General features: G+C 61.6%; 1 protein-coding gene across 1 annotated transcript in view; it reads right to left on the bottom strand.

Moving 5' to 3' along the window:
* PDXK (pyridoxal kinase) overlaps positions 1-17,723 on the bottom strand; it is a 28,305-nt gene extending 10,582 nt beyond the window's left edge. The window contains exons 1-2 of the mRNA XM_030328810.1: positions 17,577-17,723; positions 4,331-4,385 (exon numbers count right to left, since the gene is read on the bottom strand). Of these exons, the coding sequence (XP_030184670.1) occupies positions 4,331-4,385; positions 17,577-17,663 (142 nt within the window). The 5' untranslated portion in view covers positions 17,664-17,723. The remainder of the gene's footprint in view (positions 1-4,330; positions 4,386-17,576) is intronic.
* Between the last annotated feature and the right edge of the window lie 2,653 nt (positions 17,724-20,376).

The following is a 20,376-nucleotide window of genomic DNA, read 5'->3' as shown; positions in this document are numbered from 1 at the left end:
AGGCGGCCACCAAGGCCAGCCCCAGGTCAAGGCGTGACCAAGGGCAAAACGTGAAGTAGGAGGAGGCTCCGACGCGGGCTCTCGGCCCTCACGGGTGCCCCAGGTGAAGTCCTCGCTCCAGGCTCGTGAGCCGGCAGGACCGCCGGCCTCCCAGGGGACCGTCCCGCCATGCAGGAGGACCCCTGTCCACCGTGGGCCCCCTGCAGCTGACCCATGAAAACCTGGTCCTGGCGGCTCTGGACTGTGTTCCTGATGCCCGGCTTCTCCCCACAGGCCTTTACCCTGGGCTGTGTTAGCTCTTTGTGCTGAGTCCTGGGAGGTCCCCTGGCACACGGGGGTCCATCCCTAAGCCCTAGGAATGAGCCTCCGACCCCTTGGGCTCCAAAGCATCCCTCCCCCAAAGCACACCCACCTTTTGTGGGTCTCCACGCTTCCCATCCCCAGTGGGGTCTCTGACGTTAGCGGCACCCACACCCCTGGCGGCTTGTCTGAAATGCAGATTCTCAGGCCCTGCCCAGCCCGTGAGTCACAGTGTTTGGGGGCGGGCCCGGCACTCGGTTTCAGCAAGGCCTCAGGAGGTTCTTACGCACACACGCATCTGAGAGGCACAGACCCAGGGCAGGGGGTCCACAAACGAGGGCCCGTGGGCCAAGTCTGGCCCGCTGCACGCCTCTGCACAGCCAGGTTTTGCATTTTTATTTTTTTTTAATTTTTTTTTTTTTAACGTTTATTCATTTTTTTTTTTTTTTTTTATTTTTTTTTTTTCAACGTTTATTTATTTTTCGGACAGAGAGAGACAGAGCATGAACGGGGGAGGGGCAGAGAGAGAGGGAGACACAGAATGGGAAACAGGCTCCAGGCTCTGAGCCATCAGCCCAGAGCCCGACGCGGGGCTCGAACTCCCGGACCACGAGATCGTGACCTGGCTGAAGTCGGTCGCTTAACCGACTGCGCCACCCAGGCGCCCCAACGTTTATTCATTTTTGAGACAGAGAGAAACAGAGCACGAATGGGGGAAGGTCAGAGAGAGAGGGAGACACAGAATCTGAAACAGGCTCCAGGCTCCGAGCCATCAGCCCAGAGCCCGACGCGGGGCTCGAGCTCACAGACTGCGAGATCGTGACCTGAGCCGAAGTCGGACGCCCAACAGACTGAGCCGCCCGGGCGCCCCGGTTTTGCATTTTTAAATGGTTGGGGCAAAGAGAGGAGTGATACGTTATGACCTGTGAAAATTGCATGAAATCCCATTTTCCGTGTCCACGAAGGAAGCTGAAGTTTGGCCGAAGCTCAGCCGCGCCCAGCCCTGCACATGGGGTCCCTCGCGGCTCTCACGCTACAAGGGCGCCGAGGCTGCCAAGCCTCCATTATTCACTATCTGCCCGTAACAGGGTAAGTGTGCCAGCCCTGCTCACCCAGGACGGGGGGTCTGTGGCCTCCATGTTAAGAGTCATCTCTGAGTCGAACCATAACGAGCTCTGTTGAAGAAAAACAGGCCCGAAATGGGGTGTCTTCCATTAACGCCCCACGTCAGTACACCAAGACCTAATACCTCACTGCACTTTCCACCCTGGAGTGGAGCCTTCAGCCGGCCAGCGTGGAATTTCCTGGCCAATGTTGGGAAACTTACCGATGGACCCATTCTGTTCCCCTCAGAAGGGCAACCTTGCCTAAACCCAAGGCATTCGCTGCTGACAAATTCCTCTCTCTCTTTTTTTTTTTTTTTATGCTCTCTCTCTGTCTTTAAAAGCCTTTTTTTCTCCTTCAGCTTGGCAGAGCCCCCTCTACTTTCCAGATGGGATGCCGCCCAATTCACGAGTCATTTAACAAAACCAAGTAGGCCTTCCAGTGTACTCAGTTGAATTTCGTTTTTTTAACAGATCCCGCGTCACACCCACCAGGACGGTTAGGATGAAAAAAGCAGACGCGTCAGACGACACGTGCTGATGAGCATGCGAAGAAAGGGGAGCCCTCCCACCCCGCTGGCAGGGACAGGACGGCGTAGCCACCGTGGAAAACAGACTGGTGGCCGTTCACGTGGTCAGAGTTACTCTCCGATCGAGCGATTGTGCCTCTGGGGGGATCTGTCTGGGAAAAACGGGCAAATGGTCCCCAGAAGTACGTGCAGACAGATGCTCACAGCCTCAACCTTCGTGACAGCCACGACTCACAAACCTGCGTCCATCAGTGAACGGACGCACGAGCGAGGCGTGGTGTATCCCTACGCCAGCCTTAAAGCGGGGCACGGACACCTGTCGCCTCACGGACGAGCCTGGAGAACACGAACAGTCACCTACCCCAGGGTTCTGCGTGTAGGAGACCTCCAGAAGGGGCACATCCACAGACAGAAAGTGGGACAGCGGTCCAGCCGCCAGGAGGAGGGGGCAAGGGTGAGGGACAGGTACGGCTCCCGCTGGAGCGGTGCAAACCTCTGGGAGTGTGCTTGTATTCAGCGAGCGATACACGTAAATAGGTGACCTGATTCCACGGCACATAAATACCGGACAGAGACGTTATTTAAGAAAGGAAGAGCTTTCTGGGGCCGCCTGGGCGGCTCAGTCGGTTAAGCATCCAACTCTTTAGTTAGGCTCAGTCGTGATCCCAGGGTCGACGGGATCAAGCCCTGCACTGGGCTCCCAGCTGAACGTGCAGCCTGCTTGGGATTCTCTCTCTGCCCCTCCCCTGCTCACTCACACGCTCTCTCTTGCTCAAAAAAAAAAAAAAAAAAAGAAAAAAAAGAGAGAGAGAAAGAGAAACACTTTGAAAAGAGGTGAAAACAAAAAACAAAAAACACCCCAAGTACTTCCGGGTACAAAGCCCAGGACTGAACCCACGACAGCCCCGTGTGTCCAAGTACGGGGTGTTCCGAGTCACTCCCAGGCCCCGGGGGTCCCCTCGCCAGGCAGGCGCCGCACGGCATCTGGAGGCTGGGGTGGGGGCCCCGCCAGGGACCACAGGAGGTGAAGCCCCCCATCCCTCTCCTGGCCCGACCACACCCTGCAGCGACGTGGGCTCCCAGCACCCCAGGGTCTGGCCTCCATCCGCCCCTCAGTCTTGGACCCCTCGGGATGGGCAGTCCGCCAGCACCTGAAGAGTTGTATGGGGGCCCAGAAGGCAGCCACTGGCCACGGAGGCCCCAGAAGCCCCCTCCCCTCTGCCGGGGTCTGTGCAAAGGGCGAAGTTTCTGAGCCAGGTCTGTGCTTATGTTGAACTAATGCTGCTTATGTCACAATGCTACGTGCAGCAAGAAATTCAGTTCCAACGTTCAGTGTCCAAGGCAGTTGGCTCGTTTACTTAAATAAACAAACAAAAGGGAAGGTGGTTACAACGGCCAATAAAGCACGTGGGATTCAGGGAAGCTCACTGAGTCGACTTAAACGTTTTGGAGGCTTCTCCATAGCCACAGGACCCAGAGCGGTCAGCAAAGCCGCAACGGAAGGGCTGTCCATAAGAGCCACAGGCTCCTTCCGAATCCCGAACGTCATTCTTCCCCTCGATACGTGACTCACGATACCCCACCCCTTCCAAGAAAAGCCACACCAGGAGAATTGCAGGCAACCTTTCCTAAGAGCGTGGGCGGAGGCCCAGGTGCCCACCCGCATACCCTGCCGGCGCACTGCCAGGCTGCTTCTGGGACGTTCCGTACTCCTGAGCTTCCATCCGGGTTCAGAGTAACTTCAGAAGAGGCGACACTGGGATGTTTCCAGGAAGGGAGTGGCCTCGTTCCCCTGCTGCGACGGCACTGCGGGGTCACAGGACAGGCCCTCCCCCTCATGGAGCCAGGGGCGTGGGGAGCGGGTTCAGGAAGCCTTTCTGAGGGCCGCGACCCTCGCGTGCCCTTGAATCGGCGATTCTGCTTCAAGGCCTCTGTGCAGAAGTGCTTGGGGTCCCCTCTGTGCTGACACAGACGACACACGGGCCCCCGAGGCGTGGGTTCGTAACAGAGAAAATCAGGATCCACCTACGCACCCGCAAGCGGCACGCGCACACGCGGGGCCCCGCTCGCGGCCCGTGGCGTCACGTCACTGGAAGAGGCCAGGGCCCCGCAGCAGGTGCCAGGATCCCAACCTCGTCTCAGAGGAGACCGAGGGGCTGAGCGGCTACACCAGCCCGCCCCAGGTCCCGGGTGGCTCGGCTGCACGCAGCCGGGCCGAGGTTCTAATGGTGTCCACACCCGGACAGGCCAACCCAGCCCCTCCGACCCTCACGTGCTGGGCGGCCCCTCCGGCTCCAGCTCCCAACCATCACGTGAGGAGTGGGGGCCCTGGATCTCTGAAGGCCACGTCTCATGCCCACACGCCCTCTGCGGCGACTGCTGGGGCCAACGCCTTACCTGTGTGGTTTGAAAACTGGACGGAGTTCAACGCATCGATCTCGAATCCCAAAACCTGCAAGACAGAGAAGGCCCAGGTGTGAGAGAGCCAGGACCCCGGGGGCGGGCGGCAGTGCCTCCCTGAGTGGGGCTCCACGCCCACACTTTGGTGCCGTGCGTGTCTGGTGAGGGGCTTCGTCTGGAAGTATGTCGGCGGCAAGCAGCCCGGAGAGCCGAGCCTCTGAGCCGCTGCCCACCCGTGGGAACTCACTTCCGGAAATCCCGCCAAGCAAAAATGCTTGAAAGTGCGAGGCGACAAGGCGTCCGTCCGTTCAGACGCTGAAAGGGAGAGGTGAGGCCGTCTCGGTTTCCAGAACGTGGGTTTGAAGCCCCGACCCCTCTGGGGAGGCAGGGCCTAGGGGCTCCCCACTGGACGGCACAGCCAGCCGGCCCCTCCCCCCCACCCCCCGAGCCTCCACTGAAGTATCAGCCCCGCCCGCTCACTGCAAGCGGGGAGCCCACCGCAGAGCCACACCGGCCTGGGGTCGTGTGGCCACCCTGTGGCTGCAACACAGTTTCGTCACGCACCTCTCAGCACAGAGAGTCCCAGGTGCCACTGAGTCAGGGACCAAGTTTATAAAGAACAGGAGCTCCTTTTTCGATGAAGGGGAAGAAAGCTTCTACCTAAAATAGCCCAGGGGCGCCTGGGTGGCTCAGTCGGTTAGGTGTCGGGACTCTTGATTTTGGCTCAGGTCATGACCTCACAGTTCGTGGGCTCGGGCCCCGAGTCAGGCTGTCTGCTGGCAGCACGGAGCGTGCTGGGGATTCTCTCTCTCCCTCTCTCTCTGCCCCATCCCCACTCACGTGCTCACTCTTTCAAGATAAACAAACGTTAAAAAGAAATTAAAAATGAAATCAGATGGGCGAGGTCTACACCAGCCGGCGTGGACAGCTGTTTGCCTGTGGAAGAAGGGGGATCTTTCCTTCTGCTCATCTTTCCCGTTTTTCCTCATGTAACAGGTAGGCGAGATTCACTCAGGCAACATGACCTACAGAACGCTGCAGAGCCCTCCGGAGACGAGCCACATTCTCGGCGGGGCCCTGCCCACGCCCCTTGGAGGTCAGAGGTGGCAGGCATCGGGGCACTTCCCTGCCCGTCCCTCAGCCTTCGTGCCCTCCCCTGACCCTGGGTCCCTGCCAGGCCCCACGGGCCACCTCCACCCGTCCTTCCGGGCTGGCCCTGGCCGGCATCACCCCAGGCAGCGCAGGCCCACGGCCCTGCCACGTGGTCCTCGCCGTCTCTTGGAGCATCCTCGGGGTGGCTCTGCACAGCCGGCCGCCTGAGGAAACCTGCCCGGGGCCGCACAGAGGCCTCTGGCGCTGGGGGGGGGAGGGTACGGCCAGAACCGCCACCCGCCGCAAGGTGAGGCCCGAACGCCCGGAAGCAAGCCAAAGCCAAGTCGGTGTGAACAGCACGCCAGGGCCCGGCCAAGTCCTGTGGGGTGTTAACATCCCACAGACCACAGACGTCTGGCTCTTGGAGTCCCACTGACCTTTGGACCCTCTCCCTCCGCAGCCCCAGGAAAATGACAAAGAACAAAGGAGCTTTTTATGGCCCTGGTCCACAAGTGGGTGAGCGACTCCGACGTACTTTGGGGACACAGAAACAGATGCTCCACGGGGACCAGGCAGTCCCCCAACAAGAGCATGGGACGAGGCCTCGGGGACATTCCATGGGGGGACGTCACTCGGGCCTTCCTTTGTGTCCCCCCACCCCTGTGTGACTGACACAGCCGGGGGAGGTCACACATGGGCTCCGACCACAACCTGTCCTCTGGACGCTCGGGTCCAAGCGGGCTCGCGGCCAGCCTGGACTCTGGAGCCATGTGAGACCATGTCATGAGGACAGGTGTTCAACCCGGATTCCCCCCCTGCTGAGAGCTGGGCTGTCCCGCTGGCCCCTGCCACTGGGGGAGGCTCCTCATCTTTCCGTTTGGAGATTCTGGCTCTGCCCACAGCTGGGACTCAGGACTGAACTGAGAGTCCCGTCCTCACCCCAGGCCGGACCAGGAAAAGGACCAGCCCGGAAACCCAGAGCCCCCCCCCCACCTCCCCAACGCCAGCACCTCTGCCTCCCCGTCTCCCTATTTCACGCCACCCCTGCCCTGTCCTTCCCTTCCGAGGGAAGCGCGGCCCTCGGTGACTCCTCCCACCCCTGCACGCTGCTCCCTCCGGGGTTGACGCCAGGCCCACGCCACCGGCCAGCACCTGCACGAGGCCACCGTGGGGCCAGCCTGTCAGCCCGGAAGGTCCTCTCTCCTCCCCTCTCCTCGGTGGCTCCCAGCTCTGTGACGCCCCGCCCCACGCCGACCCCCAGCCGCACCGTGACCGCGCCGTGGCACAGGGTGGGTCAGTCACTGCTGCCCTCAGTGACGGCCAGGACCCCCAGGAGGGCTAGCCCTGTTCTTTGGCACACGTGGGGACAGGGCGTGACCTTATGAGTATCTGTTGATTCGACGTGCCCACCACATTCGTCCTGGTGTCCGTCCCGCTGGTGCCCTGCTCCAGACCCCGGGCCCGGCCCCCAGCCACCCCTGTGGGCACAGTGTCTTCCCTCCATCCCCTCCTCCCTCCCCTCCAAGTCTCGGTTCACATCCACAGCTGAGGCCATCTGCGGACCCCGGCCACAGGAGCCACACGCAAGCAGTGAGATGCCAGGAGGCACCAGCAGAAGTGCCAAGACAGTGGCCCTGGGGGGGCCGGGTGCGGGAGGTCGGAGGTCGGAGCCCGGCTGCCGGGGCAGGAGCAGGTGCGACACCAGGGCAGGGAGGCCACGGGGTGTTAATGCCCCACGGAGCGTCTGGCTCTTGGAGTCCCACTGACCTTTGGACCCTCTCCCTCCGCAGCCCCAGGAAAATGACAAAGAACAAAGGAGCTTTTTATGGCCCGGGTCCACAAGGCCGGGAAGAGGGCCCCAGTGGATGAGACTCCGACGAACTTTGGGGACACAGAAACAGATACCCCACAGGGCACGGGGACACTAAAACCTCAGTTCCCACAGAGGGGCTGGGCCAGTGCCCCGTGGAATGTGGCTGAGGAGGAGGCAGCGAAAGGGATGGGGGGATGGAAGGAGAGGGGCGGGTGGGCAGGTGAGAGACAGAGGACAGGGACCTAGAGCAATGAGCACACAGTCCCCGGCCGTCCCTCTGTGTCCTACTCACCCGAACACCACTGACCACGCTTCAAGTCTCCCCTGCAGGCTCAGAGATAGGCAGAAGTACGTGTGGGGGTCAGGAGTGGCTGCCTCCAGCAGCTGGGGGGGTGGGGGGAGTGGGCGCTGCTCACCCTCGCCGTGGCCCACCGGTGGCCTTCCCTCTGTGACGGTTCACGGTGCTATATACACTTAAGATTGACATCTAACAAGTCTCTCCAAAATAATTAAGTGGGTATTACCCAAACTCAAAGAAATAAAATAAAAATCGCCAGTCTTATTAAACCCAACAGTTAAAACGGGCCCTTTGCAAGTCTGCCTGCCAGATGCACGGCCTCCTACTCCCACATCCAGCTTGCGCGGCTTCGAATCCCTTAGAATTCTAATCAAGGCTCAAGAAACAGGCTTGGAGCGGCCGTGACACAAATCTGGAAACCCCTGCCAAGATATCCCGCTCCATTGCTTCCGGATGTATAGATAATTAATCCTTTGAAGCTGGCGAACTGATCCGGGAACGAAGCCCCTACTTGGTGCTTCTGAATGATGGCGAGCTCAGCCACAGGCTGCCTGCCCCTCAAAGGCGGCAGTCGATGCGGCTCATTCCTCGGTGCACGTGCCGTGTGCAGGGCACGCACGACCGCGGGCACTCCACTGTGCAGGCGCGGGCTCCCGCCCAGCCAGGGGACACCGAGGAGGCTCTGCCCTCACGCCCTCCATGGCCCCCCTCCTGGGGCACAGAGCACCTGCCGCCCCCCCCACCCCCCGCTGCTTGGGACCCAGTACCCCGCACCCCTCCCAGTTCCTTGCTGGCCCACAGCTGCTAAGGCAGGTGCCTGGGGGGGGGGGGGGCGCAGGTGCCTCCTCGAGGGCGTGGCTCCGACCCAGGATTTCAGAAAGCAGGAAGCCTTTGCAAACCAACCTTGCCTAAGCCAAAACAGCAGTGGAAAGCGGGCGCTCCCCTGCTTCCCACAGGTTCACGCTGCTCCACTCTGCAAGGAACTGCATTAGTACGGTAACCGTTTTCTCGCAACAGCAAAATTCCTCTCCGGTTTCCTCCGTTAGCACAAACAGGTACTAGCGAACGTCTTGAGTAAAAGCGAAGTGGCTAACGTGAGCTTCTGGAAAGCAGGGGACACCGGGACCTGGATAACACCGAATGAATTCCCTGTAGAAATAACTGCTCTGGTCCCCATTTCTGGACTGGACCCCGCTGGTCACACCTCGCCTCCCCCCTACCCCCCGCCGAGGGAGCCGGACACACTCTGACCCTTGGTCTGGGACTCAGTGCAGTGTTCAGGACACACATCATGGGCAGCTGGGTTCTCCCCGGCCATGCTCACCTCCCGCTCAGCATGTGGCACATGTCCAAATTCCCATCCCTCGACAGGCTGTGCACAAGTCACATTACCTGGGAAGAAACCCTCGAGTTGCACGGACACGACCTCCCCGTACCGGGCTAACTTCCGGGACAGTACTGGTGGTCTGTGTATTCTTGTGGGTGAGAATCATGTCGTTCTACAGTGAACCTTGGAGCCCACGGGGCCCCAGAAGCCCTCGCTCACCCTGCACCACCGTGTCCGAGTGTGGGTGGCTCCCGGGAGGGGGTCTCTCTCCCACGGTCACCATCTTGTGGCACAAGGGACCCTACCCAGCCGAGTCCACTCTTGTTACAGCGTGCGTTAGAAGCGGGTGTCTGGGCTGAGCTCCAGAAGGGGGGCCAGCACCCTGAATGAGGGAAGGACTCAGCAGCAATGCAGTTGTGCAAGACCGTCTCACATGGAGCCATTGCAGCTGTTACTAAACACGCTTACGTAGGAAAACCAGAGCCACCAGCCAGCCTGGCCTCACCACCCCCCGGGGACTTCCCTACATTCTACCTTCAGCAACGCTCCCTACCGATGGCTCTGGCAGAATCCCACGTAATGGAGGCCACGGTGTGCGCACCTCTTCCACCCACGCTGGAAGTGTGCGGTCACCACGGAAACGGGCACACACAGGAATCGGCCTCCCCCACCCCCGGGTCACTTTTTAAACATCTACCAGCACAGCTGCAGCACACGGTGAAAGACGCAAAAGACACCGTGAGAACAAGAGGGAGAAATGACGCTCAGCCCAGGGAGGACGGCTGAAGCGAGGCCTCGCCACGGAAGGGGGACCACCACCTCCACCGACTCTCACCGGCACACACAGGGACAGAGTCCCCTCTCCCCAGCCCCGCCAGGCTGGCGGCCACCGGCCTTCAGTGTGCCCCCATCTCTGCGGACAGCCCCGTGCAGGCGTGTTTGGCCGTCCTCACTACCATCCCCGTGACTCTCCATTGTCCTCACCCCCCGGCCCCCAGATATACCCATGAAACCCCAACCTATGGGGGCCTGCCCCTGCGCACGGAATGAGGTCCGGACCCCCGGGATGCGTGTCCCAACATTCCACCAATTCCACATTGTGGCCACAGAGCTGCTGACCACTTTCTGACCCCCCCCCCCAAAATCTCTGAAACCCCTATGCCTGCGAGCAAATCTCCTGAATGCAGAACATCAGGACCTTGTTGTAAACCTTGTCTTCTCAGCCTCTGCCACAGCGCCGGGACTCGGTGGGGTTTCTGGGCCCTGGGACCCCCCCCCACCAACCGTGAGCCCCTAGGACGCGCCCACCACCCTGTGCACCTCTGAATGAAGGCTGGTGTGGCCAAAGCCCGGCCCCGGGCCACATGAGGAGAGCCACACCCATTTCAGAAAACACAAGGAGCCTTGGCCAAGAAGTCCCACGACAAAGCACGCCCCTCTCCCCAGCGAGCCCCTGCACCTCCACGAGGCTGCGGAGGAAAACCCGGCTGCTCGATGACCACGGAAGCACAACCAAGCCCAGGCGACAAGAGTCTCAGGATGGAGAGGACCACTGAGGTTCACGGCCAGCCCAAACCGGAGGCACTTCTGACAAGGTCCCAGCATTGGACACACTGCCGGTGGGAGCGGCCCCTCGGCCTGCCGGGGGACGGGGGGTGCAGACGTGTGCATGGCGTACAGGAAGCACCCCACCTCCTGCCAAGAGAAGGGCGGTCAAAACGAGCCCAGGTGGGAGGGGCAGCTTGGAGATGGCTCCCGCTTTCCGTGCCTCTCTGCGCGTTCTGTGCACTCAGTGTGCAGGACGGGGGAGGGGTGGTGCACGTGACACCTGCGGTGACTATGGCGGGAGGGGGCTCTCAAACACTTAGTCACAGCCATCCGGCCACCAAGAACGAGCGAGGACGGCAGGGACGCCGGCACGCACTCCAGCTCGGTGGCCCGACTCCCACGGCTGTCATCTCCCGCCCCACGCAGACCTGTGGCCTTTCCCGAAGGAGGGAGGAGGGGCCTTGGGCGGGTGACGCATGTTCTCCGAGGCCAGATCCCCCTCATTGCTGCAATCATCACCCACTCTGCTGACAGCCAGCAAGACACGGTCGTTAACTCAGCAGCTGGGCGGGCAGCCCGCCCTCGCGGGGAATAGCAGGAGAGGGGAAGCTCTGGAACATTCCAGCGCAGCTCCCCCACCCTGTCTGGACCACCCGGGCTCCTCTGCGGGAGAGGCTCGTGTTGGGCAGGGAGGGGTCACAGTCTCCAAGAACCCTCACTATGGCTTGTTCTGCAAGACCATTAGTTGCTTCCACAGGAAATCAGGATTAGGAAAGAGGGGACGCAAGATGTCAAGGGACTGCTGGCATCCTCGGGGCTCGGTGCCCAGTGTCCTGCCCACCACCTGTGACCGGTCAGCTCTACCCACGTCCACTGTTCCCTGACCTCCAACGGGAACCTCTGCTGGAAATAGCCCCGCATCCCCGAAGGAGCCCGTAGCTCGCTTTTGGTCCCAAGGCCACCTTGGCCCGTGTGTGTGCACCCTTGCCTCAGCCGTCACCACCCTGGACCCCAGTGACCCTGGCCCTGGTCCCGGGACAGCCCACTCCCCAACTTCCAGGCTAGAAGTGCTCAGTGGCAGGACCCTGGCCCCCTGCCAGGCCCCGCCCAGGGGCCATACACTAGCAAAGGGGCTGGGCTGCACTGCAGAGCCCTAGGAGAAGGGGGTCTCACCCCAAGACCCGGCAGCACCTGGATATGCACGGGGAACAGGGCACTGCCCCCCTCGGCCCCGCAGGATTCTACCACATGGCCCGGGGCCCCACACCTGCTTCCTCTCCTTGACAAACTCCATTTGTTCTGTTTCTTGGTGTCACTCTTCCAGATCACTCTATGAGCAGAACTGGCTGGTTCTACATCAAAAGCTCCACGCAGGCATATGCACCAGGGGATGATCAAGCCCATGAGCCACAAGGCCAACGGCTCCCGCGTCACGTAAGCGCCCTGCTCACAGACGCACCCTCGCCCTTCCAGAGAGCACGGTGCCACCCCAGGCCTCCGGGGGGAGCACTTAAACAGAAGAGAGGGCCCCACTCGGAGCACGGCAACAACACGCAACACCCGTGTACGCACGCACGCACACAGTGAGAAAAAGGTCAGAGAACAGGACCAAGCAAGCTCTTGCTTTCTCCACGACACGCGCAGAGGAACGACAGAGGGGGCGCCTCCGTGGCTCGGTAGGTTAAGCGTCCGACTTCGGCTCAGGTCATGATCTTGTGGTTTGTGAGTTCGAGCCCCGCGTTAGGCTCTGTGCTGATGGCTCAAAGAGCCTGGATGGAACCTGCTTCGGATTCTGTGTCTCCCTCTCTCTCTGCCCCTCCCATCCTCATGTGCATGCTCTGTCTTAAAAATAAATAAACACTAAAAACAATTTTTAAAAGGGGCGCCTGGGTGGCCCAGTCAGTTAAGTCTGACTCTTACTTTTGACTCAAGTCTTAATCTCACAGTTTGTGGGTTCAAGCCCCGTGTCAGGCACAGAACTTGCTTGGGATTCTGTCTTCCTTTCTCTCTCTGCCCCTCTCCTGCTCACTCTCTGTCTCTCTCTCTCACTCAATAAATAAACATTAAAAAAACTAAAAAGAAAAAACAACAGAACCCCCAGTCCCAACCAAAAAAGAGAGTTAGGAAATCAAGAAATTAAGCAATTCTGGACCTTCCTGGGGAAAGAGCTAAAACACCACCTACGTCCCAGGACTGGAACGAACACAAGCTGGATCAGACCGGGGACTTCCAGAGGCCGGGAAAACGGGAATCATCTCAAATGGAGGAAGGGAAGAGAGCAGACGCGTGCGTCCCGGAGCACGAGGGAAAGTCCGGAAGAGGCTCAGAAGAGTTCCAAACCCCGCGCACCACACGGACTTGAACCTCCAAGGACTTGAACGTCCACACCAGGCAGGAGGGGCGGGCACTGTTTGATGCCAGGTCTCTTGTGCTGTTTGCCAACATACGTGTCCCCAGGAGAGACATTAAGGCAAAGGCCACATCTTTTAAAGGGCAGGCTGACATTCTTCCGGTATCTTCCAAATGCAGTTATGCTGCAGAAGGGCCCTTTCTATCCCAGGACTACTAAGGAGAAAAAGTAAAGCACTTCCTCTGAAGGCAGCCACCTTGAGGCCCCAGGGGTTCTTAAAGATGAGAGGCTGAATCGAAAGGACCCCCCCGCCACTCCCACCCCCGCCCCGTCACGCGTCTCTAGGAGATCCTGACGCGTCCGGGGCCCCGCCGCCCTGCGGCTTAGTGGTGGGCCCGCCATCCCTCTGCCCCAGCCCACGTCGCTCGGCAGGTAGGGGTCTCAATCCACGTCGCAGGCCAGCGGCCTCCCAATGCACCCGCTGCCCACCCACTGCCCTCCTCCCGAGGGGTGTCTGAGCCAGTCCACGGTGGCAAACGCGTCCCTGCACAAAAGAGTACGATCTCCACCGGCCACCAGACACGTCACAGGTCTCAGGTCTGCTTCTGCACCGACGGGCCCGGAGAGTCCAAGAACGAGGCTGCCTTCTGCAGCAGGCCCCGCAGGCAGCCATCTCCCCAGGATCTGCCAGGACCCCCCAGGGCCCTGCCTTCCCGGCTCAGCAGCCACAAGGTGTTTAAACGGGTTCTGAGCGAAGGCCCAAGTCACATCCTCCAAGCTGCTGGAATTCAGGAATCTCGTGTCTCCCTGCCACCGGGACCCTTCAGGGCCGCACCTCTCCACGGTGACCCTCCAGTGCTACTCCCCCTCCCAGGACAGAGGTCACATGTGTGTGATGCAAGCTCCTCCCCGGGAGCCTGCACGCGGCCCCGCCGGCACCCTGACATCAGCTTCTGGCCCCCAGCACGGCGAGGGAGTAAATCTCTGTGGTTTCAACCCCCCCCGGCTTGCAGCACGAGGGAGAGCGACCCCAGGACACGCACACGCCACCCTAAGCCTCGGGACCTTCTGGACCTTCGACACGGCGGCACAGAAGCGGGCTGCGGAGCTGCCTGGGGGATCCCAGGGTCCCCCCTCCCCCAGGGGGTGACGCAGATGCGGGAGTGGCTGCCGAACGGACACGCGCGCACACACGGACGCCGTGGGGCTGGAAGCGACTGGACCTCCCAGCTTGGGGGAATTTTAAGTTTCCAACTTCCAAAAGGAGGCGACCCCAGCAGCGTCTGGTGCGTGAGGCGGCCGGCGGCAGGCTGCACACCGTCTCTCCTCACCACATCCTTCCCTTCGCTTTCCCACCCCTAGAACGGAAGGTCAGAGCAGCGGGAAGGCCCAGCCCCGCCCTGGGAGGCACCCCAGGCGCGCCCCTGGCCTGTGTGACCTTGACCTGGCGGCCCTCCCTCCGTGGATGGGGTCACGGAGTCCACGAGCCTGCCCTCACTCCCGTCACTCTGCAAACATGGGGTCACCCCGCCTGACACTCGACCTCCTCTGCGGCTGGTCACTAAAACGTACTTGGGACCCTGGCCTGGAAGCAAATCCAAAACCAGGGCCAGGTTCTGGCCCTTTCTCTCCCGTGCGACGCTTTCCTCTGCCTGGGGAAGGCGGCTGCAAGCGCTGGGCTCTGCGGACCCGGCAAAAAGCAGGCTGGGAACCGTGGCCCCTGACGCCCGGGATTCGCAGGCCTGCGCCACCCTCACCCCGGAGCGGCGGGAGCTCCCCGGGCACGGGCCCTCGCCATGCCAGCACCACGGGCCGAGCTCCGTCCGGGCGGTGCCCCCGGGAGCCCTGGCCCCATCTGACTGCCAAGAGGATTGTTCTCGCTTTGCTCGTGAGGCTTGGAGAGGCTCCACAGGCGGGGCCCCGTCCCTGAGCCAGAAGTCCAGGACAAAGGGACACTGCAGTCAGTCCCCACCGGGGCTTCTCCAGTCTCTCCAAACCCGTGGGGTCCAGCCAGAGTCCACCTTCTGCCACCCTCTGCAAGTTCTCCTCCCGTGAGAACAGTCGGGCGCTGTGTGAACCAGTGCACCAGACTCTAGCTGTATGGCGTCGGCCAGAATTGAGCATCTACACCCCATCCCCCCGCCCCGACTAAGCACAGCTCTGGGCGTTGCGGGACGCGTCCCCTCGGAATCCCTGCTGGAATCTGCAAGTGTGTGGCTTCGCGGCTATCCCGGGCTCTGCCCAACCCCGCCCATGCTGTGCCAAGGCTGGTCCGAGGTCAGTCAGCAGGCCGTCCCACCCCTCCGTGCCCCAGCGGGGCGCAGAGGTGGGGGGTGGGAGGGCTGCAAGATGCCAGCGTGGGACCCTGTGGAGCACCCTGCAGGATTAACAGATTGATCCTACCGGAGCTAAGCAGTCCAGCCTTGGCAAGTGTTTGCAGGCTGATAAGGAATCTAGACTCTCGTCAAGGAAGCACTAAGTAGCTGCGGGGAGAAAGTGCCCCACGGACTAAGAAATTTCCGGAAATTGTTCTTGTTATGAGCTGAATTGTGTTCCCCAAATTCCTCTGCTGAAACCCTGGCCCCCAGCACCTCAGAATGTGACTGTATTTAGAGACAGCATCTTGAAAGAGGTAATTAAGGTAAAATGAGGTCAGTAGGGTGGGCCTGATGCAATCTGACTGGTGTCCCCACCTGACACGCACAGGGGGACCAAGTGAAGGCAGCCACCTACACGCCACGGAGAGACAGACATCTCAGGAGGACACGGCCTTGCTGACACCTCGATCTTGGACTTCCAGAACCAAGAGAGAACACACTATCGTCTACACAGCCTGATCTGCAGTACTTTGTTATGGCTGCCTGAAATCACACCGATACTGCCCTGTTTGGGGTCCAGCTTGGGGGGGAGCATGTTTGGAGGACCCCCATCCCTGGTTTTCTCCCCTCCATTCCCTGAGACTGCATCTTATTTCTGTAATTAGGAAGAAGGTGATTAAGCCCAAAAAAACATACACAAGTAAGTACCTGAGGCCCCAGCCCCCACCCACTGCTGGCAGAGGTCCCAGCCTCTACGAGACGCCCCAGGCACACGACCAGGCCATCTGGCCCTGCTCTCCTCACCGGTCTTCCTGTACGGTGGGGGAGAACACAGCACCCCTGGGCACTGCTGGCCCACCTCATTCAGCAGCCTCTAAGACAGACCCCATTCACGCACCGCATCTCCCCTAAAACAACCTGGGAAGCAGGCATCGTGACTATTCTACAGACAAAGGAACTGAGCTCAGTGTGGAAGGTGGCCTCTTCAAGTTCAGGGACCTAACAAATATCCCCTGCCTTCAGAGACACCCCTCCCCCACCAGGCTTTTCCTGGGCCTCACCACCCCGGAAGGAAGTGCCAGGATGAGTCAAATCAGAGGCAGAGCCTCTGACCCCCAGCACACAGGTGAAGGATGCTGGGCACTGGGGAAAGCCCAGGTTAGAATCGCAGTTCTGACCTTCAGAACCACTTCCCCGGGTGGGTGGTCTAGCCCCATCCCTAGAGTCCCCGGTGTGGAAGTTGAGAGCACGCGCCTGGAAGGGAAGGGCATCACTGCAGGACCCAGGTGAGCCGAGGAGGCGAACGGGTGCCCAGTGCAGGGAGAAAGGAGGAGTGTAGACAGACACGGAGGAGGGACTGTGCACAGGACACAAGGAAGCCAGCGGGGGGCCGCACACCCCTGCCAACGACAAAGCTCCCACGGCTGTGTGGCCAAGAAGGGGTGTCCCTCCTGGGACAGCAGGCTGAAGTTGTTCTTGAGCCCTTCCTGCTTCTGATTGACAGGTGTGCCCCTGCACCTTTCTCCCAAGCACAGTGCCACCCCAGCGGCCCTGCCCACATAATCCACCTACATGTAACCAAGCTTCCCCTTCCCCAGAGAGCTAGGAGCAGGCAATCCACGGGCCATACCTGCTTCTTGCTGGGGGGTGTCGGTGTGGGGGTGTGTGTGTGCAGGCCAGGGACAACGGGCCAAAGGTGGGCAGTCCAGGGGAGCCATGACCTTGTCATGACCACCCAGCCCTCCTGCCGGGCAGACAAGGGAAGGAAGCGCCCATCACCGGTGCTGCCTCCAGCCTGGCATGAGAGCCCACGCCACCCGGGCCTCCTTCTGCACCTCCAAGAGCCACCCAGCCATAACCTTGCGGCTGGAATAGGAAGCAGTGGGTGCCCGGCCAGTGAGGCCCCAACAGGGACAGGCGCGGGAGGTCTGTCATTAAGTAAAGGCTACGGTACTTGAAAAGCAGCTTCTAAAGCCAAAAAGGCAGGCGCCCGAGTCGCTCTCTGGGCTTTTCTTCAACAACACCTGCAGGTAGGCCACCTCTGCCCTGTCCGCCTCTCTGGCCACCACCTCCCCCAAGAACCAGCCGCAAGGTGGGACCCAACCCGGCCGGCAGAAGCCGGGGTCCGCGAGCTCGCTCCTCCTCCCGGCAGGTGGACGCGCCAAACACCTGCCTTCCCTCCCTCGCCCTGCGCCTCCCCCCTCCCCCTCGGCCAGGGTCCGGAGGCCCCGCGCCGCATTCTCCCGCCTCCAGGGAGTCGCCGGCCCCCCGCCGCCGCAGGCAGGGGTGCGGGTGGCGAGTGCGCCACAGCCTGCGCGCGGGGGCCTGGCCCTCGGCTGGCGCGCGCCCAGCGCAGCCCCCCCCGCCCCGCCCCAGCCCAGTGCTTCCGCCCCCGCAGAACGCGGGCCCGGCGGCCGAGCCAAGGTCACGGAGCCCGCACGCCCGGCGCGGGGACCCCCGGCCGGTTACGTAAGCCGCGCCGGCTGGCGGCGCGTACCTGCAGCGGGAACGTGGCCGCCCGGTTGCCCACGTAGCCGCGGACGACGTGGCTCTGGATGGAGAGCACCCGGCACTCCTCCTCCATGCCGGGCCTGCCGCGGCGGCGCGGGGCCGGGCGGGCGTCCGCGTGTGCGCCGCTCGCTGGGCTCCGCTCGGCTCCGCTCGGCTCCGCTCGGCGCAGGCGCTCGGCTCGCGCGCCAGGCCGCCTCCCTGTGACCTCAGCGCGGCCGGCAACCGCGGGTCCCGCTCGGCGCGGGGGTGGGCGGGGGCGGGGCTTCCGCGCAGCACCGCCCAACGGCCCGCCCGTGCGGGGACCGGGACAGCGGGAGCCGCGCCCCGCCGGGCCCGGGGGGCGGCGCCACGGCGGCTCCCGGCGCGTGGGCGGGCGCAGCCACCCTGCGAGACGCCGGGGTAGCTCTCTCCGGTCCGGCGGGCGAGGGCGCTGCCGCGTCGCCCCTTCCTGGCACGAGGTCCGCGGGCCTCGCCTCTGACCTCCGGGCCGCCCACCCCGGCGCGCGGCCGGACCCGAGCGCTTGCGACAAGGACAGCCGGCGCCGCGACAGGGCGCGAGGGCCGGGGGTCCCCGGGGCCTCGCCCCCGTATAGCCCGCTCACCGCTCCAGGGGCGTCAGGCCGGGCCCGGGGCCACCCCTCCGGCCACCGTGCTGGCCGGCGCCGGGACGCACTAGCCCCGAGCCCGCCCTGCTCGCCGGGGGGCGCCGGTCCAGGGGACACGGAGCGGGCCGTCGTGCCGCCACCCCGCAGAGGCCTGGGGGGCGGGGGCGACATCTCCGCGGTGTCTTGAGACCCTTGGGGACCCCAAGGCGCCCCGTCCCGGGACACGTGGCCAATCCTGCCGCAGGGTGCCCCTGACCGACCCCGTGGTCCTTGTCCATCCGGTACCTCCACCCATTATCCACGTTCAGAGCCCGCAGCAAGCACGAGTTGCCCCCCCCCCCCCACACACACCCCCAACGGTCACCACCCTGCCCTTCACCTCCTACTGCCACTGCCACCAGGCTGAGGGCACTCCCTGGGCTCCCCCGCACTGTCCCCGCGCTGTCTCGGGGGCTGACTTCCAGACTGGGTGATCTGGGTCCCTCGTGGTGACCCGAGGCTGCATGTGCTTAAACCTCTGCAGCCTGGGGAGAAGGCAGTGAGGAAGGGGGCAGTGCCTTAACTGTCCAGACTGTCCAGACTGTCAAGAGGAAACCTGTCATAATTAAAACCAGTGGCAGCAATAAGAACAGCTAACATTTATTGAGCGGTTACTATGTGCCAAGCCTATTTCACACGTTAACGTTTAAAGTCCACAGCACCTTACGTGAGAGAGGTTCATCCGGTTTTACCGATGGGGAAACAGGAAGAGAAACTGAATGCCACAGAATTAGTGACAGCTATTGCTGGGAGAGAGCCCTGCGGGCCCGCAGCGACCAGCAGGCTAGCCGTCGCCCTCACTGCCTTTTCTCTCTCCTACAACGTGAGGTCAGCTGCCCTTGGCTCTTGGGAGGGCCTGATGACTCTCTCTCTGCAGCCGATCTTACCCCCTCCCCACCTTGATCCTTCATTCACTGTCCCTCTTTTTCTGGGCAAACCTGTAAGCCCCCTCCCCCATTCTTCGTCCCCACCCCCTCCTACCTTCAGCCCAGGTAAATCCAGAGCACTAAGAGGGGAAGGGGCTGACAGGCCTCTGGGACTTCAGGCTCTGGTACCCTCTTCCTTGACAGAGGGCCCAGGGAGAGGTCAAAAGCCTGGGAATGACATTTTGGTGAATCGACTTTTCGTTGAGCTTCGGAAAGTTCTAGGTTCCTCACTCCCAGTGCCCATGGTTCTCAAACTAGTCACCGGAGAGTCACCTGGAGAACCCGGTAACCTGGCCAAGGCCCAGCCCAGTCCCACTTCACCGAGCCTGGGCCCCAGGGCAGCCTTTCAACTCTACAGCTGCAACTGGGGCCTCTCAGATTAGGCAGATAAGTGAATTTGGTATTTTGGGAGCCCCGTCGGTTGCCGCTAATTATCAGTCCACAAACCTCTTTCCCGATGACTCAGAAAGTGAAGACCTTCAGAAACCACCAGTCTGTGGGAAAGATACCCCAATCCTGGCCAGCCAAGTGCTGGTGGGCCATCTCACCTCTGTGTCTGGTCGGGCAGGGGCGCAGAGCCCCTCGGGACCCCTTCCACCCACTCCTGTGCCCCTCCGGGGCAGACCTGCCCTCCCCGGGACAGGAAGCCGTCCCCAGCTCTTAGCTGATTGGGAAGAGGCAGCGGACTGCAGGGCCCCTGCTCGGGAGGAGGGCTGGAGCCGCAAGTGGGTGGGGTCCAGGAGGTTCCAAGAAGGTCGTCTACCAAGAAGGAACCCGAGAACTGAGAGACTTCTCTCATACTCTGAGCTCGGTTTCCAAAAGAGCACTTGAGTTACTCCTGCTCTCTGAGCAGCTGGTGCTAATATGTGTCCGGGAAGGACACGAAGCCTTGGAAAATGACCACGATTTTGGTGACCGTGGGTCAGTGATTGTTGTTGTTGTTGTTGTTGTTTTTACATGTATTTATTTTGAGAGAGGCAGAGACAGCGTGAGCAGGGGAGGGGCAGGGAGAGAGAGGGAGAGAAAGAGAGAGAGGGTCTGCACTGTCAGCACAGACCCTGACGTGGGGCTCGAACTCACAAAACTTGCAGATTGTGACCTGAGCTGACACTGAGAGTTGGACGCTTTACCTACTGAGCCACTCAGGTTCTCTGATGGGTAATTTTTTTTTTTTTAAAGCTTTCCATTTGGACGCAGTGATGGGTAAACCCTGTAA

Source organism: Lynx canadensis, chromosome C2 (genome assembly GCF_007474595.2).
Source record: "Lynx canadensis isolate LIC74 chromosome C2, mLynCan4.pri.v2, whole genome shotgun sequence".
Classification (NCBI taxonomy): domain Eukaryota; kingdom Metazoa; phylum Chordata; class Mammalia; order Carnivora; family Felidae; genus Lynx; species Lynx canadensis.
This window is presented reverse-complemented; position numbering and strand designations above follow the sequence as displayed.